The 25,996-nt window shown below is 54.2% G+C and overlaps 1 protein-coding gene across 3 annotated transcripts in view; it reads right to left on the bottom strand.

Annotated features, from left to right (window-relative positions):
* LOC308558042 (collagen alpha-1(XVIII) chain-like) overlaps window positions 1–25,996 on the bottom strand; it is a 76,336-nt gene that overhangs the window by 6,533 nt on the left and 43,807 nt on the right. For all 3 annotated transcript variants that reach the window (XM_081139103.1, XM_081139104.1, XM_081139102.1), the window contains 29 exons: window positions 21,681–21,767; window positions 20,750–20,809; window positions 19,412–19,541; window positions 17,227–17,303; window positions 16,720–16,839; window positions 16,337–16,363; window positions 14,989–15,051; window positions 14,795–14,881; window positions 14,379–14,432; window positions 14,077–14,235; window positions 13,192–13,254; window positions 12,232–12,258; window positions 11,478–11,609; window positions 10,867–10,929; window positions 9,810–9,836; window positions 8,884–8,919; window positions 8,278–8,349; window positions 7,916–7,951; window positions 7,652–7,741; window positions 7,038–7,067; window positions 6,922–6,948; window positions 6,565–6,627; window positions 6,127–6,201; window positions 5,107–5,133; window positions 4,861–4,914; window positions 4,401–4,475; window positions 3,309–3,377; window positions 2,691–2,733; window positions 2,384–2,446 (listed from right to left, as the gene is read on the bottom strand). In XM_081139103.1, the coding sequence (XP_080995229.1) occupies window positions 2,384–2,446; window positions 2,691–2,733; window positions 3,309–3,377; window positions 4,401–4,475; window positions 4,861–4,914; window positions 5,107–5,133; window positions 6,127–6,201; window positions 6,565–6,627; window positions 6,922–6,948; window positions 7,038–7,067; window positions 7,652–7,741; window positions 7,916–7,951; window positions 8,278–8,349; window positions 8,884–8,919; window positions 9,810–9,836; window positions 10,867–10,929; window positions 11,478–11,609; window positions 12,232–12,258; window positions 13,192–13,254; window positions 14,077–14,235; window positions 14,379–14,432; window positions 14,795–14,881; window positions 14,989–15,051; window positions 16,337–16,363; window positions 16,720–16,839; window positions 17,227–17,303; window positions 19,412–19,541; window positions 20,750–20,809; window positions 21,681–21,767 (1,936 nt within the window). The remainder of the gene's footprint in view (window positions 1–2,383; window positions 2,447–2,690; window positions 2,734–3,308; window positions 3,378–4,400; window positions 4,476–4,860; window positions 4,915–5,106; window positions 5,134–6,126; window positions 6,202–6,564; window positions 6,628–6,921; window positions 6,949–7,037; window positions 7,068–7,651; window positions 7,742–7,915; window positions 7,952–8,277; window positions 8,350–8,883; window positions 8,920–9,809; window positions 9,837–10,866; window positions 10,930–11,477; window positions 11,610–12,231; window positions 12,259–13,191; window positions 13,255–14,076; window positions 14,236–14,378; window positions 14,433–14,794; window positions 14,882–14,988; window positions 15,052–16,336; window positions 16,364–16,719; window positions 16,840–17,226; window positions 17,304–19,411; window positions 19,542–20,749; window positions 20,810–21,680; window positions 21,768–25,996) is intronic.

Below are 25,996 nucleotides of genomic sequence, written 5' to 3'. Positions count from 1 at the left end.
TGTCTGCATCTTCTTTCACTTCTTTCTGTAAAAGTTCTATGTAGAGAATCTCTGCCTATTTTGTTACACTTATTCTCAGTTACTTGATTTTTTTTGGATTTTTTTTTCCTTTCAGTTTTATTGATATAACTGACATACAGCACTGGATGAGTTTAAGGCATACAGTAGAATAACATGACTTATGTTTATTGTGAAATGATCACCACAGTAAGTTTACTTAACATCTATCGTCTCAGATGGATAAATGAAGAAAAAAGGTTTTCTTTCCTTCTGATGAGAATCTGTGGGATCTAGTCTCTCAGCAACTTTCAAACCTACGATAGAGCAGCGTTAACTGTAGTCACCATGCTGTACGTTACACCCCCAGGACTTACTTACCTTGTTACTAGAAGTTTGTAGCTTTTGACCCCCCCTTCATCCAATTCTCCCTCCCCCGACCCCTGCCTCTGACAATGACCAATCTGGTATCTTTCTAAATGTTACTTTTTAAAAATTTCATTTTGTTTATGACTGGTTATTGATTTTGTAAATTACCCTTGTGACCCTGATGAATTTACTTATAAATTCTAACAGTTTATCTGTAGCTCCTTTGGGGTGGCTGACGATCATAAACATGTTGTCTATGAAGATGGCAGGTTGATTTCTTCCTTTCCATAAATGTGCACCATGTATTCCCTCCCTGCCTCTCCCCTGGCCAGGCCCTGCACCCAGTGAGGATCACAGACGCCCACCTGGGCCCTGACTCCGGAGCCCCGCACCCCCACTGAGCACGGCGGGGGTCAGTTCCTGTGGACCCTCTACCAGATCGTAAGGTAGTCCCCTTTCCAGCATGTCGCCGCACCTCTCTCCTTGTCAGTGTGCGAGGGGCGCATTAGTATTATTAGTCTTTTCAAAGAACTAACGTGCTGTTTTGACTTTTTGATGTTTCCTACTATACACACGTTTTCATTCACTTCTGGTCTTTACTATTTCTTCCCACCTATTCGCTTCAAGTTAAGTTTGCTATTTGTTTCCTAACTTGCCCAAGGCGGCCCAGCTCACATGCTGTCACCACGGGACTTCCTGTCCTGCGTCCTTCTCACTGCGTGCGGGGCCTGCTGCTCCAGGGCCGTGGCAGGCAGAGTGAGAGCGCTGTTGTGCTTTCTCCATACCTGGGCACTTTTCCGGCTACACCTCCACTGTGGTCAGAGAGCAGACTCTGCATGATGTCCCCTCTGCCCAACTTGCAGACCTGCTTTTGCCTGGCACGGGCTCCTATGTTGAACACGCTGTGTCGTCCGTGTTGGTGTCAGGACCTGGGCTTCAGGTTGTCACCTGTTCAGATCCTCCATCTACTGACTGACCTGTCCTTTCTCTGCAGGTCCCATCACTTACCAAGAACCGGTTAAAATTTCCCGTGATCACTGGTTTCCTTGTTTTTCCTTTCAGTTCTATTGATTTTTGCTTGTTACATTCTGAAGCCACGTTGTTAGGTGCAGACAGATTTGGACTTCCTGTATTTTCTTTTTATTTGGTGGGTTTTTTTCTGTCATTATGGATGCTTTATTTCTGGCAATGTCTCTGCCTTTAGACACACGTGTCTGATTTCTCACACGGCACAAATGTGGGCACATACGTGTGCTTCCATGTCCTTACATTTAGGAGGTGTCTCTTGTGAGCAGCATGTAGTTCTGTTTCTATCCCACTAAGGATTTTGTGTTTTAATCTCAATATTTAGCTATTACGCTTACTGAGAGAGCTGGTTTAAATTAATTATTTTACTCCCTGTCTTCTATTTGTTCTGCCTGTTCTGTGCTTTTTCTCTCCTTTCTCACCATATTTTGGACCACGTTTTCTATGTTGCTCTTCCTTTCCATTGGTTATTAGCTACATGTTCCTTTTCCATTCTTGACTCAGCTCTGAGGGGTTGGTGCACCCCTGACACTTGGAGTCTCACGTGCATGAGGTCTTCAGTGCTTCCTGGGCAGGGCTGGGACCTCAGAGACTTGGACTCTGCTGTGCTGTCAAGTGGGGCCACATGGTTCCACTGTCCTTCATCCTGTGTCTCAGCAGCGTCACTTCCTTCTCCCTAAAAGGTTCCTCACCATCCCCATCAGAGGTGCCAGGTCTTTTCTGGGAGGCACACACTGAGGCCCAGGCCTGCTCCTCAGCAGGTGGGATGATGGGATATCCTGCCTGGCCATTGCCTTGGCCCTACTATCCTTGCCACCCCCTAGGCCCTATGGGGGCTATCAGGCCAACCAGGCATCCTAAAGTCCAGCCCCAGCCCCACAGGTCCTGTCAGGGCCCCACAAGTCTGGAAGGGGCTTTCTTCCTCCCAGAGAGCAGGACAGGTAACCACAAACACAGCCCCTCAGCCCAGGGCCACCCAGAGCACTCTCACCTGGTGGTCCAGGAGGGCCCACTTCTCCTTTGTCGCCCTTTGGTCCTGAAGGCCCCTGGTGCCCTGGAGGGACAGAGATCCCAGTGCCCATTATAGAATGTACGAGAGGGACACACCCTCCAGAGAACCTAAATTGTGGACATCAAGTGGGGTGGCCACTATGTCCACTCCCATCCATGGTTAGGTCCCAGGGAATACATATTGCCTCAGAGCTGGGTGAGCAGGGAGCGCTAAGTCCTGGAGCATTCAGCACCCCTGTAAAGGGCCACCCATCCCTAGCTCTCCCAGGGGCCCTAGGAGCCCTCACCTGGCAATCCGGGAGGGCCAGCAGGGCCAGGCTCCACAAATGCCTGCAAAGAATGGGCCAAAGGTGGCTGGTTGAGGGAGACACTCTGGAAACTGAGGCCACCACCCACCCAGGGGTCTCTGAGTCCAGAAGACCCATCACCCTCTTCGAGGCCACAGAGGCACCCTTTACCCCTCAGCCATGCCCATCCCAAGATGGGTGCAGCTTGGGGAAAGGAGAGGACACGGGGTTGGAATCAGGAGCCCTGGTCATGACATGAGGAGTGCCTCATGAGTTGGCTTCATGTCTCTGAGCCTCGCGAAATGAGGATGTCCACCTTCCCAAGGACCACGGCGTTTGGTACTCAGGTGCCCAGATCCAGAGAGCTCTCCCTGCCCCCGACCTGTATTTTCCTGGGGGCTTATCTTCTAATCAATTGTGGCCCCTGAGGAAGGCAGCCGGGCGCCCACTACCCAGCTCCCTCCCAGAAGCACCTCATCTCCCCTACTCAGAGGCCCAGGGGCTATGGCTTCGGCTGCCCCTCCCTGAGGTTGGTGGGGGTTGGTGTTGGGAAGGTGGCAGCAACCAAGGACTCTGTCTAAGGACTGGGGAGGGGAGAGCAGGTACTGGGTGACTTACGTTGCTGTCATAGACAGGGGTCCCGGGAAGGCCTGGGGGCCCTGGAGGCCCTGGGGGGCCAGGCAGACCCTATATGAGGGAAACAGAAAGCCCTGGTCAGTCAGGTCCCCAGCAAGGGCACAGACACTGGCCAAGGCGGCAAATGTGGGTAGCAGCATTTCTGAAAGTCACAGTGGTCACTTCCTAAGCCACTTTCTGAGTATGGCCAAGGAGGGAGAGACTAGAAGCAGAGCCGGAGGTGGGATGCACCTGACCAGGAGCACATGCACAGCCATTTCATACCTGTTTTTAAAACTCAGCAGTGTGAAAAGAACCCCAGAGCCTCTCCCTTATTCACAAATGTGACCTACTCTTCCATCACTGCGTCAGAACTCTGCAAAATGTTGCCTTCTAGCCCCAATTTTTCCTAATGGCCCAGTTTTAGTCAACAAGGGGGAAGGAAGCCTCTACAAAGAACCACAGTGAAGAGAAAATTGGAAGAGCAGATTTCCTGGGACACTGAGCTCAGGACCTGTCCTCCTCAGGCTGGGCTCACAGGAACCCGGGACAGGGACCAGGGAGGGGCGGGAGGGGCCCTGGGCTGATATTTGGGCTGGGGCTGGGCTTCCAGAAGAGGATGTGTGAGTGTGGCAGGAGGGGCACTGGGTGCCCGGCGTGTCAGGAGCAAGCCCTGAGTCTCAGGAGGAATGGCTACAAATGCCTTACCCTGCTGATGTTACTAAAATAAAAACCTTGGCTCGAAAAATGGCAGAGTTACTGCCAGTGATAACGTGGTGTTGAGTGAAGAGAACCCCGTAGCACGGAACCCATGCCAACCTGGACGTCCTTCCAAGAAAGGGAGTCTGTTCCAGGTGGGCCGGGGCTGTGTGTGAGCACGTGTGTGCATTTGGACGTGTATGTTGTCCACCTGTGTGTGGGGGGAGGGGAGTATTGGAGGGGAGTCAGAAAACCAGCACAGAGTGGTCACACCACAAGGCCCCTCAGAAGCAGCCTCCTGAAGACGAGCCTGGGAACCCGAGGCTGTTCCAGCCAGGCTATTCTGGGCGCTGGGTGTCCCAGCCGTGCCCTGTCCACTTCTTGAAGGATACTCACCCTTGCACCAAATCCAATGCTGACATCTCCTGGCTCCCCTTTCTCTCCTTTGAATCCATTCATCCCAGGACGACCCTGGGGAGAGTGTTGGGGGAGCTGCTGGGTGCTGGCCAAGATCGTGGCCTCAGCTGCCATCTCAGTCCCTGCCAGCGCAAACCCAGCCCAGCCTAGCCTCATACCACCCCAGCCCTCAGGCCCTGGGGGGCTGGGACCCAGGAGCTCCTGTCCCCACCCAGGGCCTCCTGGGGGCATCAGCCCTTTCCAGGTCCAAGCTGCCCATTAGCAGGGCCAGGACTCCTCGCCCATGTCCCAAAGAGAGCTGTGTTCAGGCACGGGCCATCCTAGGTGCAGGACAGTGGGAAGGATGGCAGTCTACTCTCTTCAGAACCCATGTCCCTGTGGGCCTGGGCTGCTCTCTGCCTATTCCTCCCCAACACAGCAAGAGACCCTCGATCCATACCGGTCGTCCAGGAAAGCCAATCTCTCCCTTGTGCCCAGGCCGTCCATACGGACCCTGCAGAGAGGAGGAGCCACGTTTCAGGTAAGCAAGACATAACCCGCTGTGGTCTCCCACCAACAGCTGTCCTGAGCTTTAAATGCGAAGCTGGGATGTAAACTCTGGTCACTCGTGTTTCTCAGTAGCCAGGCAGTGACAGGTGCTTTTCAGCACACGCATGTGCGTGGGGGGGAAGTATGGGCTACTCACCGGAGGTCCTCGAAAGCCGGGTTCTCCCTGAACAGAACCAGAAGCACTGTTAGGTGACAGCAAGTCATTCCCCCCACGCCCCCCGCGCTGGGCACTCCCCAGGGGTCCTTGTGCCCATCTAGATACCCCCAGGGCTCCCTGTGCCCATTTGGATGCCCTCTAGGCAGCACTGAAGCACTGACCACCAGAGGAGGGAAGGAAACAACAGCAGAGAGAAGGGGCTGGAGTGGAGTTTCTGTCCCAGGGAGCATGGATGGGGTGTACCCTGAGAGCCCTGAGGCTTGGGAGGCTGCCCTGCGGTGTCCTGGTTAGAGTCACCATGGCCCTGACCTCAGGTATGAAGCCAGCTGGGGCTGGCAGTTTTCTCTGGGCCTGGGACCCAAGGTCCTGTGGCCCATCCCCAACAATTCTTGGGGCTTTGGGGCCCCCTGCAAGCCTGCACCCATAGCCACCCAATCAGGGTCCAGTTACTCCCCAGGACCCACCCAAGTGCCTGTCTGGAGGGTCATGTGCTGGGAGCAGGGAACCACACCTGACCCCAGCCATGCTCTGCTCCCTCCTGAGGAAGGAGGGCCAGGACCCTAGCCACAGTCCGAGGCTGAGGGGCAGCCAGACACAGAAGGATGGGGTAGCTCCCACTGGGCAAAGTTGGGGACTCTATCTCCTGCAGGTGAAGCCAGGCCAAGGAATGAGCCCAGAGCCGTGGCCCTGAGTGCCTCCAGCCCCTGTGCAAGGCTGGCTCAGCCGACGGGAAGGGTATGACCAAGGACCAGCAGGTTGCGGCCCATCTGAGCGTGCAGGACCCTCCCAGTGTGGTTGTGAAAGAGGAACAGACAGGGAAGGGCAAGGGGGCCCAGGCTGTGGAAGATTCCAGAACCATGCTCAGGAGGCTCTCCTGCGTGGCTAGGAGCTGGTCCCTCTCAGGAAGACAACCCACTTCCATGCTCACTCCATGGTCCCTGGAAACCCTGCTCCCCTGGCCTGTACAAGGAGCGAAAAGCATGGCCCAGGTTGTCTCACCTTGGCTCCTTTCTGGGCGGGGGCCAGCACTCTGCCATCGGGACTGAAGACTGTGCCGGGCTCACCCTTCTCGCCCTAGAACACCGAGCAGCACAGTCAGGGAAGACAGCTCCAGGGGAGAGGGCCCTCACACTCACCACAGCAAAGCCCCAACTCAGGCGTCCACGCAAACACCCCAAAACAGGCACACATGAGCAGGCCTCCCCTTCTGGGGGCGCTGTGGTTGGGAGTCTTGGTGGGTTCCCCATGGGTCACATTGAAGTGACAGAGAGGAGAACCTATGTCAGAATCTGTCACAGGCTTCAGGTGGGCCGTGACAGCTCCCAGCTCCCAGGGCCGTGACAGCCCCCCCTGAGAATAATCAACTGGGTGGACCAGTACTGTCCCCCAGGGTCACAGACAGGGCCATCCCTGAGCAGATGGTGTAAAACCCCTCACCTTGGGTCCTGGGGGGCCCTGCTGGCCTCTGGAGCCCACATCTCCCTTCGACCCGGCTGGTCCCTGCAAGGAGACAGGAAGGAATGAGGGGCCCCACGAGCAACCCAGTCCCCGCGATGGCCACTCATGCCCTCTCCCAACATGGCTACCTCAGATGCGCCTGTCTTGTGGTCTTGACCAGTTGTAGGCAGAGAAAGGCCTGCTCCACCCTACCCAAGACCCCTGTGCTAGACCCCAGGGGCTCCTACTAAGGGGTCAGAAGGTTTCTCAACCTAGCAGGCGCCCACCCAGCACTGGGCTCCTTCAGTGTGGAAGCCCTACTTCCTGCCAGGCCGGGGTGGGGCTGAGGCTACTTACCGGGAGGCCCGCGTACCCTGGCTGGCCCTGTGGGATAGAGCAACAGTGTCTGTCACTGGGGGGATGGTGACAGGCACTGTGCAGCCAGACTGCATTCCAGATCGGGCAGCACATACCTTGACTCCACGGGCCATGGCCACTGCTCTCTGTCACCAAGGAGGCAGAAACACAAAATTGCAAAAAGAAAACCACATTCACAATTAAAATTCCACTCTCATTTTATCAGTCTCACAAGACCAACAGAACATCACCAGAAATTAAACACGGGACAGAATTTTGTTTTCAACAGTCCTGGCTTGTGCCTCTAGGTCCCCTCAGGTAAGAAGTGAAGCTGCTCCTGGGAGCCCACCTCCTGAACTGTAGAATTGTCCATGGCCCTGGGACCAGGAGTCCAGTGCCCCTACCTCCTGTGCTGTGCACTGGGGGCCAGAGGGGAGAGCTCAGCACACGGAGCGGGTGGCACTCGGACAAATGGGACATGCTGCCAACTGGGCAGCTCTGAAAGGCCTTGCTTTGACAGTGAGAAACCTCACAGAACCAACAGACTGGAAATCGTGATGTCTTTGGGGGTGACCCTATGGGGGGAGGCCTGGTGGCTCTGACAGACGTCATCCCAGCCCTCACTGGAATCAGAGTGTGGACCCTGGAAGTTGGGAGTCAACACTGCATTGGCTGTAACCAGCACTGGGGATCCAGACAGAACATATGCCCACCCATGCAGCGTCCTTACGTCCTGCTCCGACACATAGATGACAGGCCCTGGGATGCCGGGGGGGCCGGGGGGGCCTGGCTGCCCCACTCCATCCTTCCCTGGGTCGCCCTGGAAGAAGAAGCCTGTGTCCAGTGCTTGGGTTGCTTGTAAGGGTAGAATTGTTACAGTGACTCTGGCTGGGACTCCAGAGCCCACAGGGTGTAAGGAGGTGGCCTGAGAGCCCCCCAAGGCCACAGTGTACCCTCAACCCCACCTGTGCACCCAAGGCCCCCCCCCACTCACTTTCTCTCCCTGGGTCCCCTTTTCTCCTTTTGGTCCCTGCAGAGACAGAAAGGACATGTTTCATCATAAACAGAGCACAAGCCACCCTCCCCACCCCCCTGGGACACCCCGGACTGCTAGAGCCCACTTTGAATGAGGTATGGGGAGTTCTTTCACTGACCAAATGGGAAGGGGATAGATGAGCTAAGCAACCACAGGAAACTCCCTCGGGCAGCCTGGACTCCCGACTCATCTCATGGAGTGGAGTCTCCGGACCCCTTGGCATACAGAGAACTAAGTTGGGGAACCACCTGAGAGACACACTAGAGTATCGGCTCCCAACTTGGGGTGTCACCCCCCAGCATCCCTGGGAGGTCACCTACCTGGGCTCCAGCTACGCCCTCTCTGCCAGGAAGGCCAGGAAACCCAGGGGGCCCATCTGCACCGACTTCTCCCTGCAAAGGACACAAGGAGAGGACCATACGTCAGACACGACCCAGCCAGCCGGTGCTGGGGAGGTGTCAGGCTGGAGCTCACACCCAAGATTGATTCGGTCTCTCAGAAGCACTGAGGAGTCAAAGAGGACAGGACAGGGCTGGGAGCTGGGGGTCGGAGGAGGGTCAAAGGACTCATGTGGTTCCATGATTTCTGTAGAGAGCCAGGAGGAAGCAGGAAAACATGGGGTGTGACCTGGGGGTGAGCGCCTTGGGACAAGTAGGTGTTAATTCTAAGGAACAGAGTAAGGGCCAAGATGACAAGGATGAGCCAGGGGAGAGCGGGAGAATAAAGCTGGGCCTGGCCTGGAGGGTGGCCCTGTGCAGGCTCACTCCTGTTACTGAGGCTCCGGGAGGATTGGACTGATGAGGCCAATGGAGCCAATGGGCACAGCACAGCCGAGGCTTCTAGCCTCAGCCTGAGGACCCCTCCCGGCTCCCAGACTAGGGCTAAGAAAGATTGCCGATTTCCTAGACCTGAGAATCGGTTCTTACCTTGGTCCCTGGTGGCCCAGCTACTCCAGGATCCCCCTAAAGTGGGTGAAGGGGCTCTGTTAGTGCAGTGTTGGGCTGGCCCAACCCCGTGACAGTGTTCACCCGTCCCCGGAGAAAGGCAAGAAAAGGTTAGTTATTCAGGTGGCCTCCCACGCCGCTCTCTTCCCCCAGCTCAGAGCTGAGTGTCCGGGGGACATTGAGCAACATATGCAGGGACTTTGTGGCCTGCATGGCTGGGGGTTGGCCACATGGCTAGGGCTGTCCTGGAGGCCATGCTATCATGTCATTGACGTCATCTATGAGATGACTTCGTTTTTTACAGCTTATGATAATAGGTAAGGACTTCTAAAAACTCAACTTTTGAAATGTCCCAAAGTTTTGCAAATCAAAGCAAAACATTCTTAGGAAGAGTGGAATAGCAGGGGCAGATCTCGCAGTGGGCCTATTGAACCCTAGAACCCATGGGAGGGGGGCACAGAGCAGCCCAAGGGGGAACCCCTACTGGGGGCCACTCCTGCCCTCATCACCCTGAGAGGGGGAGGTACCCTCCAGGGACAGGTGGGGGAGCAGAGAGCAAGCAGGGAGGAGAAAAGATGAAGGACAAGGTAGGGGGATGGCCCAAGAGAAGCCCCCAGGGTCTCAGGGGCACCATCTGCTCTCCCAGAGGCTGTGGGGGTTCCTTCTGAAGCCTTTTTTTCTGCCCAAGTCAGCACACACTTCAGATGCGTGAGGCCGGGGATCTCAGGTCACATGGCTTTAGAAAGATGGGTCAGACCCCCTACCCCACCCCAACATGCAGTTACTGGGCTGCAGTGCGTGACTGTGGCCCCTACACTTCCCATGATGCACTGGGGATATGAAGCAGTAACTAACTCCTGGCCGGGGGGAGTGCGGCAGGGGCGCCCGCTAACTAATCTCCGACTTACCTTGACCCCAGGCCTGCCAGGCGGTCCCTGTGGGTGCAGAAAGGGAAGAAGCCCTTAGAGCCTGGTCCTGCTGGGAGAGCTTCTCCCTCTCACAAGCCCTTCCCAGAGCTGCTGGCTCCCAGTGAAATGGGAAAAGTCAACAGGAGCCAGCACCCCACCCCTGAAATCCCACCAAGAGGGTGGTTTGTCCTCGGCACCATCTAGAGCCCCATAGACATGACATAAACTAGCTGCAGCAGGTGTGCCAGTCCCCACGCCAGCCCTGAGCCAGCCCACCTGGGCCATCAGCTCAGACGACCCTAACACAAATTTGCAACTTATTTAACTAAAAGTAAGTGCATTTGAACAGATGGAATACTGACGTTTGGCTGGTTTAGCCTCGCTGTGACCCCCGAGGGTCTCCATCACCTCCCCCTGAGGCCTGAAACAGTCCCACTAACCCCTCCAGAGGTCAAGGAGCATTGGAGCTGTGTACTTGGGCCTGGAACCCTGAAATAGGGGTCCTGTGCCCCCAAATCTTGCTGCCTTTGCCCACAGGATTCTTTCCACTTGTGTCACAGCAATTAGTCTCACCTCTTGGCTCACACCTCACTTGATGCCAGGGCAGCTAACTGCTATTGACAAGAACTGAGATGTTCTAATACATAAAAGGAAAGGTACTGAGCTGAGATGTTATAGCCATCCTAGCTGACTATGTATGGACTTAGTTTCTGTCCAAGTGAAAATTCTTATTGATGTTGCTCAGAATGGAAAACTCATCTGGCTGCTCCCTCTAGCCAGCTGAGACATCCAAGGCATCAAGCAGAACTCAGAGACTGAGATTTCCCAGAAAGATTCATCTTTCAGGGCTCATTCCACCCCACATTCATTCATCTTGACCAGCAGGGGCATTTTCCCACATGAGGGAGCCTCTAGGGTGGAAGGTGCCTTGGGCTCAGGTGGCTCCTCTGGGCCTACAGCATTGCTCTTGGTCCCCATTCGGCCTGTCCCAGGGATGGGTCCTGCCCCAGGTGACCCCACACCCCCAGAGCTGATCAAGCATGTTCATAGGCAGTACCTGCAGACCATCAGCACCTCGGGCTGTCAACCAGAAGGGTCCCCCGGAGCCTTCCATGTCATCCTGGAGAACACATCACTCTGGTCTGTGTCTCTTCTTACAGAAAGAGACCCTCCCCGAGATCTGGTCCGGTCGCCTGGTAGGGGCCATCCTCATTCTCAAATAAGAAGCATGTGCCTGGGGCAGGGCCTGCTGGATGGGTGCCCCTTCAGCCTCTCAAGTTTAGGTCATTCACTCTTGCTCCAAGGGTGTGCTGGGGACCTGGCTGTGTGATGGTGCTCAGTTTCTGCTTTTGTCTCCCTGGAGCAGCCCTTCAGCATCACTCATGGGACATGGTCTCTGAGCAGTGGCTGTTTGTGGAAATGGGTGCCTGTTCCCTCCCACTGCCCATGGCTCTACCGTGAGGCACTGTCTAGGCAGTGATGTGACTCAGAAGACACACCCACACTCACTATGCCCTAAAGCCAATCAGTCCTTCCTGCTGAGGATGCCGAGCCACTTACAGCTCACGGGTGGGGACTCCACTATGGGGTAGTCAGTGTGGGATGATGGGAGGGAGCCGTGAGGCACACACCCAGGCTTTCTGGGGGTCAGGAGCAGCTGGTACTCACAAACCCTGCGGGAAGTCCTGGTCCTGGAGGCCCAGGGGGCCCTGGGGGCCCTGGTGGTCCTGCTGGTCCAGGGAGTCCTGTCAAGCCGTTCTCCCCAGGAGGACCAAGGGGGCCAGGGTCTCCCTTGCTTCCCTGCACAGGTGGAGAGAGAATGTCATCACTCTCGGCCATCAGAGTGGGTGTCAGCTGAACCCTGAGGCAGTCACTGTGTCCCAACACCTACATTTCCTTACAAAGCTTTTTACAAATCTGCAAAGCCATAGAGATAAATAACATTCCACGAAGCAAGCAAACCCTTCTGCACCTCTTCAGAATTTATGAGAGGATCTCATCCACTTAAAAATTAAAAAACTGAGAGAGAACCACACATACATGCCTGAGACATTCATTTCAGAGGAGGGAGACACTCATGGTTTAGGGTGCACTGTGCACAGAGCATGCTGCCCACATGGGGCAGGTGGGGCTGAGGACTGAGAGCCAGGAGGCGCTGTGGCAGGTCACACCAAACCCACTGACACAGCAAGGGCACAAGTGTGACCACTGCCCTATGCTGGCAGCACAGCCTGCCTAATGGCAGGAAGGCCACCTTTCCACAGCCCCGGGGGTGCTGACCAAGGACCAAGGACAGCTCCTATATCAGCACCAAGGACAGCTTGCTTCCTGTGGGGGCCTGCCTGCCCACTCCTGTGCCCTAATAGGGGACGGGGGCAACTTCCACCCAGCAGCCAATCCAGCCCGGGAAGTATGTCTGTACCTTAGGTCCTGGCGTGCCCACTTTACCCTGCAGGAAAGAGAATAATTACTATCAAAAGAGACCAATGAGCAGCCAGCAAAAGAAACGCACACAGGGTTTCATTCATTTATCCTGGCCCACAAAGTCACTATTTTCCCACTTATGCTGACTTATTAGTATCTGATTTTCCTCTCTTTTGGACCTGAGAGCTGGGATGCCTAAATGCCGCTCCCAGAAGACGTGCATCTAAAACTCCAACTACCCCTCTTGGTCCTGGCGTACTTCTCTGGCTGTTCCAACCATTTCCCATTTCAGATGGGGACAGAGGCTCCAGGGAAGGCTCAGCCGTGGGGGTCAGTAATGAACCACTGCTGAGAGCACATCCCCACCACTGTATGCCAAGCAGCGAATGCCCCAAGAGAGTCCTTCTAGCTCAGGTAGCCAAAGTGAGGAACTCTGAGCTGACCCCAAGGAGCCAGGTGCTCACAAAAGGTGCTCCATGGAAGTATCTCCAAATGACTGCAGGCTGGCAACCCTGCCCCTCTCTCCATTCATTCACTGAAAACCAGAAGGAGGTTTGTGCAGACCTGAAAATTTCTCCATTATCAATGCAACCAAAACTGAAACGAAATAGTGTCCAAATCAAATGAAGTGTCAATATTCTTCAAAGCACATTAGTTCAATTGTCATAAGGAAACAGTGATAACAAGGTCCTGGATTTTGACATGAGCCCCAGCTAGCTGTCACTCTAAGCAAACTTCGGGAAGCCTGAGGCCTGCCTGGATGTTGCACTGCGATGAAGTGGTGATGGTGGCTGCCTGTTGGAGTAAAGCCACCCACAACCTCAGGTGTTGCCACCCTGTGGCATTTCTTCTCCATGAGGTCACCAGGGCCAAACCCCACATCCAGGGTTTGGTAACCCTCTGGCCACACTGCAGCTGTAGGTGACGTCCACCCTGGACACCTGGAGAAGTGACTTACAAGGCTGCCTTTCTGGCCGGCCTCTCCTGGTCGCCCATCTTTTCCCGGAGCACCTGGAGGTCCCTGAAGGAGAGAAAGCAGAGTTAGGGGCCAGAGCGAATTCAGCAGCTGAGAAAGTGCTGAGCTAGTAGATGATCTGGGTATCCACAGATTTCCTGAGAATCAAGGACACGCCTGAATCCTGTGGCTCACAGTAACCCCCATGGTAACACAGGTCAGAAAGCTCAAGCTGCTGTGCTCAGTTTTTAAATTTCTTTCCTTCCCTTTTTTTCAGCTGCTGATCAAATTGAGGAGCAGCCAAACCTGTGGTGAGGGGGCTGTCTCACCCACAATCTTGGGGCAGACCCTCACTAAAGTAGGCCAACGTGCCGTCAATAGGATGAATTCTGGTAAATTATGCACCTAGAGTACATCATCAAGTGAAAACCAGGCTATGTGCACCTGGTTCCCATGACCCGATCACAGTGGCGACATCTGTAGGAACCACCAGGCCACTGTGTTCCCAGTGCCAGGAGCAGGGGAGCCGGGCTCTAAGACCCCTGTGAATGGTGAGTTGGCCAAACATGGGCTCCTCACAGCCCCTGGTTCTCGGGTAGTGGGGCCCACCCTGATCCCATGAGAATCACTCCTGGAGATGACCTCTGTGACGTCAGCTGCCCACTGAAGGACAGAGAGGTCAATGGCACTGCATGTGGTCACCCAGGGGGTCAGCGCCCAGAGTTATCAGGCTCCTCCCATCTCGAGGACTAAGTGGTGAGGAGAGAGTACAGAGGTGGTGAGGGGGACTTCTGCCCAGGCAGGAAGAGGCCCCCACACTTGGTGTTCACCCCCATACCTAGCCTACCCCGATGTGGACAAGGGCAGCTGAGGGGAGGCAGGTCTTACTGGGAGGCCGGGGAGTCCAGGCGGTCCATCCCGTCCAGGCACACCAGGGAGGCCTGCGGGTCCTGGGATGACTGAGCTGTTCATGCCGAAGCGGCCTGGCTCTCCGGGCAGACCTGGGACGCCGGGGGGCCCAGGGGGGCCAGGGAAACCTCTTGGGCCCTGGACACAGAAAAACACAACAGTCATGCACATGGCATCTGCCAAAGGACAGCTGCCCCCGCCAAACTGGCCCCCCATCCCCTACGTTCCACTTGTGCATGGAGACAGTGGGGCAGCAGCCACCTGGGCCAAGGGACACTCACTCGAAGGCTCTCCAGGTCACCGCCGAACCCGGACCCCTCCATGTCAATGAAGGTCTGAGAAAAAAAGACCAGACACCCGTCACCCAGAGCCCAGACCTTCGTCCACCCGTCTCTGGCCCTGCACAATGCTGTCCCCTAGGCACTGCCCCATGTCACCACCAGGTCAAGACAGGAAGCAAAGAGAGAGTGAAGATAGGATCCCCTCCAAGTGAAAGAGCCTGAAGGAGACCCTTCTGAACCCCAGAACTACCCGGAGGGCTTTCTGCTCTACCCTCAGCCCCACAGGCAGAAGCTGACTCCCTTGGGCCCAGGCACCGCTCAGGAAGGCCGATTCCAGATTTGAGGGCAAGTAGGTAATGGGAGGGTCCCTCCTCTGGGACCTTCCCATGGTGGAAGAGGCTGCAGGCGGGACTCACCAGCTTGTCGTGTCTGAAGGAGGGTCCTGGTGGCCCTGGAGGCCCTTGGGGTCCTGGGGGTCCTCTTGGACCAACCCCAGGATCCCCCTGGGAAGAAAAGATGCCTGGTCATACCAAGTAGCACGGCACCGCTGTAGATTGGGGATCCAGATTGTAACGCGGCCCGCCCACAGCCCCAGCCAGGTTAGACTCACCTTCTCACCTTTGGGGCCCACGTCTCCTTGCGTTCCCGGGAAGCCCTGAGGCCCAATGTCACCCTGGAAGACACAGGCAGGCAGCTCAGTCAGAGGGAAAGCACCTCTGTCTCATCACCGTCTGAGCCACCAGACCTGCAGCTTTGTGGCTTTGAGCCCTGAATGTCTGCTCCCTTGTGAGCATTGAGGAGAGGCAGACAAGAGCTGAACCTGAGCTGGGACCAGAGGTGGATACTTCTGACTTTGGGGACTCCCGAGGCTCTGCACATGACCCTCCTACAGACAGCTCCCTGGAGAACCTGCACAGAACTGACTAGAGCATCCTGCAGACATCTACCCATTATGTGTGTGGGTGCATGCCATGTTGCATGCCACCTGGGTAGTGGGCTAGAGGCCCTTGTGGCCTAAATGACCATCAAGGTATTTTAATGTCCACATGTGCTTGGAATACTGCAGGGTCTGTCAGACTAAAAACTGCAAAGCTAATGCACTCTATTAGAGCAAGCTTGTTAATGGAGTCATTTGAATCCTAAATCAATCAATCTCTCTCTCTCTCTCTCTCTCTCTCTCTCTCTCTCTCACACACACACACACACACACACACACACACGCGTGTCCCTGCTCTGTGGAAGCCCCCATTACCACTGAGTGCTGGTTACTTTCCTCACACACCTTATCAGTCTTGTTGCAAAGCTTTGTCGTCAATTGTGAATGAAAAGATTAATTAGGGATCATTCAGGTGTCAACATGAAATATCCCTTCTTGTCTGGCACGTTTTTAACTAGTCTTTTGTGTCCAGGGTTGGTCAGCGACACTCCCTTCTGCCTGCTGTTTGCTGGTCTGTTGCTTCCCAAATCTTTATTTATGACCTTCTTGTGTCATTTTATCCTGTTTCTTGGAACTAGTATTTGTTGATTTTTCAAAATCCAAATTCAGAGTTTTAAGACAAAAACTCTTACTTCTACTGAGACCACAGACTAGTCTGCAACTAACACCTACAAATAAACAAACGTGTCTTCTGCTCCACGCATGCGCTGCCTCCAACCACAGGCGGCCTTCTCTTTCTCCGCTATGCATTTTTTCCTCTAAGAATTTGGAAGTTATACCTTTTTTCCATCCCCTCCGATAATTAGCCTAAACATCCCAATACATATGCATAACTTTATATTTTTCTACAAAGAGTTAAACTTGTATTTTCTTAACAAAATTAAGTTGCATTTTCCAAATGGCTTCATTTTGAAATCTCTTCACTGTGCTGAACTTGAAAAGTGTCACAGGATAAAACGTCTTGAGGGGTTTACACAAATGTCATAGATAATACCTGGCTCTGAGAGAAAAGCAAACTTACGGGTTTTCCATCTTCCCCAGGGTCGCCCTGGAACATGCAAGAGAAATGGTTAGTGATGGACTCATGGGCTCTTGTGCCCACAGCATCTGACATGGAATTGGACCCTGGGCTCCATGCCTTCCACAGACCTGACTCCCATGGGAGGACCTCCACCCAAGGTCTGGCCACCTTTGTTCGTGGTGGGCTGGCCTCAGCTGGCTCTGCCCGCAGCCTCCCAGCACCCTCCAGCTCTCCCACAGGGAGGGGAGCAGCCAACACAGTGCATACTGTCCTGGGGTCTCCAGGGTCCCTAGGGTCCAGCTGCTCTGCCACATCAGCTGCACCCTCTCCCCTTCCTGCCTGAGCCCCCACCCCAGCTGGACCGAGGAGAAATGTGTACTTACTGGCTCACCATCTCTTCCAGGGGCGCCATCCTTCCCTGGTGGCCCTGGGGGTCCAGGGGGTCCCTGTGGCCCAGGGACAGCCCGTGCATCAGGACTCTGCACCACTGGGCCTGAGAGACGCTGGAAGGAGGAAAGGGCACAGGCTGGGGGGCCACATACACACTTACCTGCCCACCCACCACCACACTCTCCTGTGTTCTGGGCTGAGCTCAGTACCACACAGGGGGACACACAAAGTAGACACACACAGGGGATACAAGAGTGGACCCACACAAGGTTCAGCCTGGTGGCACTGACATTAACAGGGGTCTGCCCAGTTGTCCCCTATCCCTACCCACATGTTCCTCATGCTCTGGCCAGAGCCTCCCAGCCATGCCCACCATGTGCCAGGCATAGGGACACAGAAGAAGAGTGTGGGCCCAGAACTTGGTTGGGTCACCAATGAGCAGACCAGAGGCATAGACTGCTCTGGGGCCCCCATGGTTCTGGGTCAGGGATGTGCCTCACCTCTTCCAGGACATCCTCAGAGGTCTGGATGCTGCTGTCCAAGGTGGCGACTATATTTGAGCCAGGAAGGGTCTGAGCTGGGGAGTGGGGGCACAGAGGTCATACCCCTGAACGGAGGCAACAGTCTCTGCTCTTGGCTCATGCTCCCCTCCATGGCTGCCTATTGCCGCCTAAACACATACTCCAGTTGTCTCTCACATTCAGTGTCACACACACACACTCCACTTCCCGCTGAGCCACTTGCATTATCATGCAAGAGTCCCCTGCATTATCATGACCCTTTCCCCCTGAATGCCACATCTCCCAAGAACAATTGTGTTTTCTAATGACCTGGTGGTCACATATTCGAAACTCAGCATTGTCACATACAGTGACCTAACACACAGCCTTTCCCCACTGCTCAGTGGCGTCCTGTGTAGCTTCTTTTGGGGAAATAGTGACAGTGGGGAAACCAGCCCCACTAAGTACCCTGCCCATAGACCAACTCTGGCCAAACCAGCCCCCTGCCTGAGCTGCACATCTCCCCAAAGCTGCAGACACCAGCAAGAGCAGGGCCCATGCCACTGCAATGCTTGTGTGTGGCCCCGTTACCCACTGCCCCTGTTCTCTGCTTCTCCCATTTGTCAATTTCCTCACTGGGTGAAGGATGGGCACACGTAATTTGCTTGAACATAATTTGTGGGTAAACTTGAGGCTGTTCCCCAAACCTTTCACTTGAACATTCTAGCATCACTGAGTCAATTGGAAAACACAGGACTCATGCTGCATTGAAATTTCACATGCACCTGGTGACTTGCAGAGGCCCTGTCTTCTGAGGGAAGTTCAGAGGCATGTCTGACCCTGGCTGGGGTTTGATTGACACGCTGGGCGCTTCACCCACCTTGCCCATCCTGGCTGTGCCTGTGGGAAGCACATCCCTGACAAATGCCACAGGCATCACGCCCTTAGCCCACCGAGGGGAAAATGAGAACAGCGGGAACCTGTAGGACTGACCGTCAGTTCTCACTCATTTGTTCTTTTCTGTTTCTAATTTGGCTGCATTGAAAATGTATTATTTCAGTAACTTAAAAATCAATCTGTGCTTTTTCCTAAGTAAAAAAGTCTATGTAATTTTCTAAAACCTTGAAATTAATGTGCAGACAGAACCCTACAGATGCCCCTGGAGTCCTGTCTCCTGGCCATTCAGTCAGACACTAATCTAGGTGCCACTGGGAAGGGACCTGCAGATGTAACTGATAGGTTACTAGCCCGCCCACTAACATAAGGAGATCACTCTGGAAGTTCAGGGTATGACCCAATCATCACCGAAAGCCCCAAAATAGAAGACGAAGGCAAGAGGGGGGGTCGTGAGGAGGAGCTGAGGAATGTGGGTGACCTCTAGAGCCCGAGGGCAGTCCCTGGCTGACAGCAATAAAGAACCTGGACCCTCAGTCCTACTGCTGCAGGGAAAGACGCTCCCCTGGGCCTCCTGCAGGGAAGCAGCCCTGCCCACCAGCCTTCAGCCCTCGGTTCCAAGGAGGACTCCTGCCTGCAGATCTGTGAGGCAAGACATGGTGCAGCTGCAGACAGCTAAATTTGTGGCAGTTTGTTGCAACACAGCAATGAACTAAGACACACTTCATTTTCAATGCATCCCGGGCACCCTGGCCCTGCCTCCAGCAGTTCTGTGCTTGTGTACTCTCTGGGCCAGCGCACCTCCAAGGTCACCAAGGGGAGTCCCTGACCCCATACTGCTGACCCCAGGGTGGTTCCACTTCATAGAGGTTCTGGGCAGAGAAGTCTCTGCCCTCACAACCTACTCTCATGTCCTCCTAGTGACCCACTGGCCCCCAGGCTGAGCAGTGGCATGTCACTCCAGCAGCACACTCAAGACAGTCCCACAAATACCCCAGAAAGAAGAAAACAATAAACAAACCCTGGGAAAGAGAAGCACGTGTTCCACAGCCACTCTGCCCTGACTTCTCCTGGGGACAGCTTGTTCCCACAGATGACCCCATATGTGCCAGGGTGGCGAGGGGGCAGGGCAGGTGCCAACCACTCCCCAGTCTGGGGCTTGTGTCTGTGATGGACAGGAGCCCCTCACTCAGCCACACATACACATGTGCATGTGCACATAGCACTAACACGCGCATATACCACTAACACGCACACCACTAACATGCACACACACCCACAAGAGCTTTACCTCCTAATAAAGACACAGTAGTTTGCTCCTCGATTTCTTCTGTTCTGGAATCTTCTGAGTTGCTGCTTTCAGCCAAGGGAGGAAAAGTGACTGGGGGAGCCTCAGGGAGGCTGGGCTTTAGAGACGCTCCCTGGCAAGGTAAATGGGAAAACACCTTCGTTATTCGGCAAACTTGGACGTCCTGTGAATGCGTATGCTGTCAAATGTTAGATTTATATGGTTTGTAAAATAAGATCTTTCTACACTTTAGGAAAGATGAGGAAGAAGCCTCAGGCCTTCACCTCAGGCAGGAAGAAGTTCAGGGCCCTCCAGAGCTGTTCTCTTCTAAACAGCCAGAGAGGTGGGGTCCCCTCCCCTAGCAGCCCCACCTGGAGAGCCCAGCAAGTCCTCGAACTCCACAAGCCCACCAACTTCCCCCATGCAAGGGAGGAGTCAGCACCCACTCCCCCAGCTCACAGCCCAGGGTGGTCCCTCAATGACACTCCAGAGCCCTGTCTCCTTCCCGTAGTCCCAACAGAGAAGGGCAAGTGGTCAACACTGTCACAGATGCCCTCAGGTGGAGGGAGCTCTGGTGGTTCACTGCATGTTGGGTGTGGCTATGATGTGTCCTTGGCGAGGGCCCTGACCCTGCACTCCATGGTCGGGTGGCTGCCACCCACCCCCACCCCCACCCGCAGGGGATGAGGCATATCTGCCCTGAAAACCGGTCTTCCCTGTTCCCAGAGGCGCCATGGAGCCTGGGGATATAGGTATAAGTGCATGTTCAAACAGCAGGCCAGACGCTGCCTGCAGCTGGCCACCCCACACTGGGCATGCGCTCCCTGGAGACACTGTGTGTGGGCGACAGTCATCCTGTGAGTCTTGTCTGAGAGCTCCCCCCACTGTCTGGAGGGCAAGCAGCAGCCAGAGAGGGACACTAGGAGCTCCCCCCACTGTCTGGAGGGCAAGCAGCAGCCAGAGAGGGACACTGGGCCTTCTCCCGTGGCTGGGGACCCGCCCCCCACCAGGCCCGCGCACCCCACAGGGGATCTGCCCAATGCCTCTGACAGTCACAGATGCACTCCCTCCTGCGTGTTCTTTCAGGCAGTGTAAGCTGGGGGACTCACCGAGCTGGCCTGTGCTGTCCTGCACAGCTTTCCCCTTCTCTGACTTACAGACCCTCTAGCCCCTTAGGCCCTAACAGCTAATGAGGACGCTCGATCAGAATGTTAAGGCCACCTGAGGGACTCAAGGAATGTGAAGAATTAGAAAAAAAAATTTTAAGCATTCCCGAGAGAGGAGAGGGAGCATAGCATGGGCTGGGACGGGGCCCTGGGTGGAGACCCTGCTAGTACTCACAGCTTCCTTCTTGAGAAGCTCCCGGTTCTCCTCCTGCCCACTTCCGAAGTCTCCTGATGCCTAAAGGGTTTACAGGAAACAAGGAAGAAGCTGGTGACCGAAGCCCCAGTCCCAGCAGGGCCTAGAGAGCAAATCAGGGCAGGTCCCACCTGTCCCAGGCCCATCCCAGGCCAGGCAGGAGGGAGAGGACAGAAAGAAAGGGAGGTGCTTTTCATGGTCGCCAGGAGAAAACTGGCTCTCCCCTGAGTGGTGTCAATTGGTCATCAATGAGGCATGCCCAGTCAGACCAATTAGAACTGTCCACTGGAAATCAATTTGGCTCCTGAACAGACATACAGAGAACCATAAAGAAACATGTTCCTTTCCTTCCACTTGTCATCCTGTTCCTGGGTCGCTATCCAGGGAAACAGCCCAGAGGACAGAAGCCCCGTAGAGATCTGGAGCCTCCCCCCAGGACATGGCTTTCCTCCTGTCTGTCCATACCCCAGAACAGGTGGACCTGCCTCCTCAGGTCCCACGTGATTGTGTGCATACACACTCACAACATTCACACTTTTTTTTATAATCGTTTTCTTTTCACTCACACTTTTTTTTTAATACAGTCATCTTTTCCTTTTTCACTTACTCACATTTTTGCCGTGCTGACTGCTATAAACTGTATCACCTACTGGCTGTCCTGGGGACCGTTTCCATCCAGCATTCACTTTATAGTCCATGTGTGTTTTGAATGGAGAGTCCCAGGAAAGGGGGGGGGCGCTTTTTTATGCTCTAGGGCAACTGAAAATGTTACCAGGTTCCTGGTATCCAAAATGGCATCTTTCAGAGAGACCTTTCCAGTCCCATCACGTTGGGGTTCCTGGGGAAGGCCAGCCCTTATGGCTTGGGCTCTCCTCCCAAGGGGTAGGGATGGGGGTGGAGGAGGGAGACTCACCCCATCATTGTCGTCGTCATCGTCCTCCAGGCAGTGCAGGGGGCTCACCTGGGGGTCACCGCGCACCCTCAGTTCCGCGATCATTCCCTAAACATAGAGGGAAAGAGAGGTCATCGGCGGTCCCAAGACAGGTGGCGGGGCACAGAGAGACCCTGACTCATGGAGCCTGGCACCCTCTGAGGTCAAGATTTCAGGTGATATAAACCTGAATGAGAGGGGTCCCTGCCCTGGGTCAGGCCAGTGTTGCTCCTGGTCAAACCTCCGATGCAGCAGGGAACAGTCAGATTAAGCGGAGAGAATCCAGGTCTTACTTTCTTTGCAATGTCACTTTTTTTCTTTTTTAATTTTTTTTTCCCCTTCACCCGAGGATATTTTTTCTGTTGCTTTTTAGAGAAAATAAAAGCAGGAGAGAGAGAGAGAGAGAGAAACATCGATTGGTTCCTTCCCGCATGTGCCCCGACCAGCTAGGGATTGAGCCTGCAACTGAGGTACATGCCCATGGCCGGAATCGAACCCAGGACCTTCCAGTCTGCAGGCTGACGCTCTAACCACTGAGCAAAACCAGCTAGGGCTGCAACGTCACCTTTTCATAAAACAAGTGAGAGGTCAAGGACAAAACAGCCCACAGTGCTTGAAGAGAGCTCTTGGCTCTCCGTGCACATGGGCTGCTCAACCCAGAGCCAATTTCATCCGTTCACTCACTCACTCATTCATTCACTCACTCCCTCTCCCTCTCCATCCCTCACCAACGCTTGTTCCCTCACACGTTCTCTGCCCCGCACTGGGCACCAGGGCACAGCAGTAAACAGGGCCCTGACATCTCAAGTATTAGTGTGGATCTTAGAGGAAATCATGTCAGGTAAGATGGTAAGACAAAGATGAGGTGTGTCACTGAAAGTGGTGTCCCTGGGGACACAAAGCGGATGGAACTGGATGGGGGGAGGTCGGGAGGGCAGCAGACACAGGCGGGGCAATGTCCTGAGCTGTGAGTGCAGAGGGTCCACTGCATGGAGAAGACACAGGACACCTACCTCAACAGGAGGCCCTAAGCCTGAGTCAGGGAGTGGGGGACAGTTGCCAGTTGGGGACAGCACAGGTGACAAGGACCTCATCCTGGCTGCACTGGGGCCTTCTCTGCAAGGCCCCAAGATCCCCAAAGGGTAGGGGTGCAGGGTGGCACCAACTGCAGGATCTGAATCTCCGCCAACTACTCGAAGCCAAGTAGGTGAAGCTGGCGATCCAGGGCCTCCCAACACCAGCAGGGCTCCCACAAACCCAGGCGGATCCTGTGCCTTTGGCGTGTGATGTCCTGGCAAGTACCTGTCTTCGATGGCACTTTCCCTACCGGGAAGTTATGAGTGTTCTCATAACTTTTTCTAGTATTTTTTGTTTCTACTTAACATCTTGACCCACTGGGATTTACTTCAGTGCATTTTTCCCTAAACAGAACCATGTCCCATCAGTTCTAAACTTAAACCACTCTTCAACAGAAAGCCCTAGGTCAGAGGTCGGTAAACATTCTTTAGAAATGGTCAGCTGGTCCATATGTCCAGGCCTTTGTCACACGGACTGTGTTGTACCAGGAAATTGACCGGGACAATATGTAAAAGACGGGACACAGCTGTCTAACCAAACCTTAGGGACGCTGACATTTTTATTTCGTAAGATTTTCACACATCACAAAATGTTCTTTTCTTCTAACCATTTACGCATGGAAAGCTCTCTAGCTTGCGGGCTGTATGAAAACGGGTGGCAGGCTGGATGTGTCTGAGGGCCGTGTGCACACTGCAGCCTAGGTCATTCAGTTTATTTTTCCAACTGCACTTCAGACTCCCTTTATCGACTGACCCTTGATCTCACGACCTTCCAGTTCTGTGCCAATAAGGAGCATGTAGCCACAAACACCCAGCTGAGCCCTTGCCTGGCTCCACTCATCTTTTGAGGCTCAGCTTAGGAAACACCTCCTTCTCCAGGAAACACCCCTGGACTCCCTCCTCAGGATGGTCAGCCTCTCCAGGGGCCAGTTCTGCCTGACTCCATGTTTCCCCTTCAACCCCTAGTGCTCACAGTGAGGCCTGTGGGACAGTGTCCCATCTTCCTGTGTGTGTGTGTGCATGGATGTGTGTACATGTGTATGCATATGTGTGTTGTGTGGATATGTACATGGTTTTGTGTGTGTGCATGTGCATGCATGTGGGCATGGATGTAGGGGAGGCACCATCCAGGTTCCAGGGTGCCACTGCCCAGAGGAAGCACAGGCCATTCCAGACTTAAAAATGCAGGGGTCAGGCTCTGGGGTGACTAGGACAAAAGCCGGAGACCCACTGCAAATATTGAACAGACTTAGAGCCAAATGTTAGGACATCCAGAGATTTCATTAATAAAGACCATTTAAAATATGTCCTGCCACTGCTTTGCCAAGGGCTACATGCCTTAAAGCTGCATACAGATGATCAGAACCCTACACTGTGAAAGCATGTCACTGAGGTCACTTGTGTTGGGGCTGCCTCCCTGGGACCCCAACCCCCCGGGCCCCCAGTATTCTCTGGGGGTGGCCTCTGACCTACCCCTTCTGCCCCTGCCCAGAAGGGTATATACTGGCCAGGCAGTGGGGCTAGAGAAGCCTATCTGGGGGGACGCAGCACTCCCAGGTCTGCCTCATCCTCACCTCCCTCCCTCCCTCCTCTGCTGGCTGACCCCCCCCAAGTAGGCCTGGTCCCTTGTCACCCACCCCAGCCACAGCTATGACTGGGCCACGCCCCCAATGTCCCATTTCCTTGTACTTCAGACCATTTCACTGACATCCCACCAGACTCCTGACTATCTGCGTGAGAGCAGCTGGCTGCTTCAAGGTTTCTTCCCGTGGGGTCACGGGTGGACATGTACCTCCATTACAAACACCTTTCCTCTCCATCTCCACCCCAGGGAATCAGTATATTGCATGGTGGCTGTGGCGCTGTGTCTAGGTTATATTTGTGTGTGTCACTTCCCATGAATGACAGGGTTCCAAGCATTTGTCGTAAAGAGGGGTGTCAAGTGGAGCAGAGTCAGCATGACCTCTGGGGCCCCCGCACCCCCTCGGTCAGGAGTAGCAGGTCTGATGCTGCTAGGCTTGGGGGCCATAGCGGGAGGAGGGCTATGGGGTTGGGGACACTCACACTTTCCCTGCCCGCTCCGTGCCATCCTCAGTATCGAGCCTGTCCCTATAGCCCAAGCCTAGGTGGCCAGTGGGCAAGCTCTTGGCTTCAGTGGGCCAAGCACTGATTTATGTAATACAGCCAAGAGAGCCACATGTAAGGAATGGTGACAATGTCCACACTCCTCGCTGAACACAAGGAGTGAACGTGGGATGAGCCAGTAACAGGACAGGCCCGGCCCTGCCTGCCTGGAGACTACAAACAAGGGTCCAAGTGATTCACAGGCAGTTTGTCTGATAAACAGACACCTGAGGCCAAGAGAGAACCATAAAAGAAACCCCAGACTAAGAAGAAGGTGGCTTCACAAAGCAGCAAACGGGGAGTGAGGAAATGGGGACAATGGGGACACTTCCCACAAAGAGAAAGGGTGCCAAGAAAATGTGAGCACAGAGCACCTGAACCAGTAAAGAAAGGAGAGGTACATAAACATTGAACAAGAATCGGAAGTGGATGTTAATAAGCAAAACACTGTAATAACTGCGTGGAATAAATGATTTCCCAGGGATATTTATAACCGCATCTGACAAGAAGAATAAATCTGAAAAGACCAATGAGGTTCCAGGATTTTCTGACAGGAGAAAACAATAAAGGTTCAGTAAGGAATCACAGGGACCAGTCTGGGGGAATGCCCAGCTTCCTCCCAGCACCCTGAGCTTTTGTTTCTGCCAAGTCGTTTAAATCACACAACTCGAGTGACTCTTCCTAAGAATCTCAGTTCAGAAAGTCTGAAAAACCTTGTACTAAATTGATCTGCATCAGACAACAGGATGCTCTCTCACCTAGCTGGAATCTGACCCGAAACCCACACAGAAAACTCCTGAAACTTCTAGTCTGCACAGGCATAGGAGCCAGTCCTTGCTTAACTTAGCTGAATGTGACACAGTGGTCGACAGGAGGCAGGGTGACAGCCCACAGTCAAACAGCAGCCTTACGCTGCCCATTTCAGTCTTTCTAACCGTCAGAGACTTTGCTGGGATGGTCAGCGCCATGGGAGTCTTCTCCAGGCCAGATTTAACCATATAAACACTTTAAATATCCCAATGGTTTTGTTTAAAAAAAGTAAGGTAAAAAGGCAAATTATAAACTGGGAAATAATATTTGCAGCACACAAAACCAAGT

The sequence above is a fragment of the Miniopterus schreibersii genome (assembly GCF_964146895.1).
Source record: "Miniopterus schreibersii genome assembly, chromosome: 5".
Lineage (NCBI taxonomy): Eukaryota > Metazoa > Chordata > Mammalia > Chiroptera > Miniopteridae > Miniopterus > Miniopterus schreibersii.
Note: the sequence above shows the minus strand (reverse complement) of the source record. Positions and strands in the feature narration are given on the sequence as shown.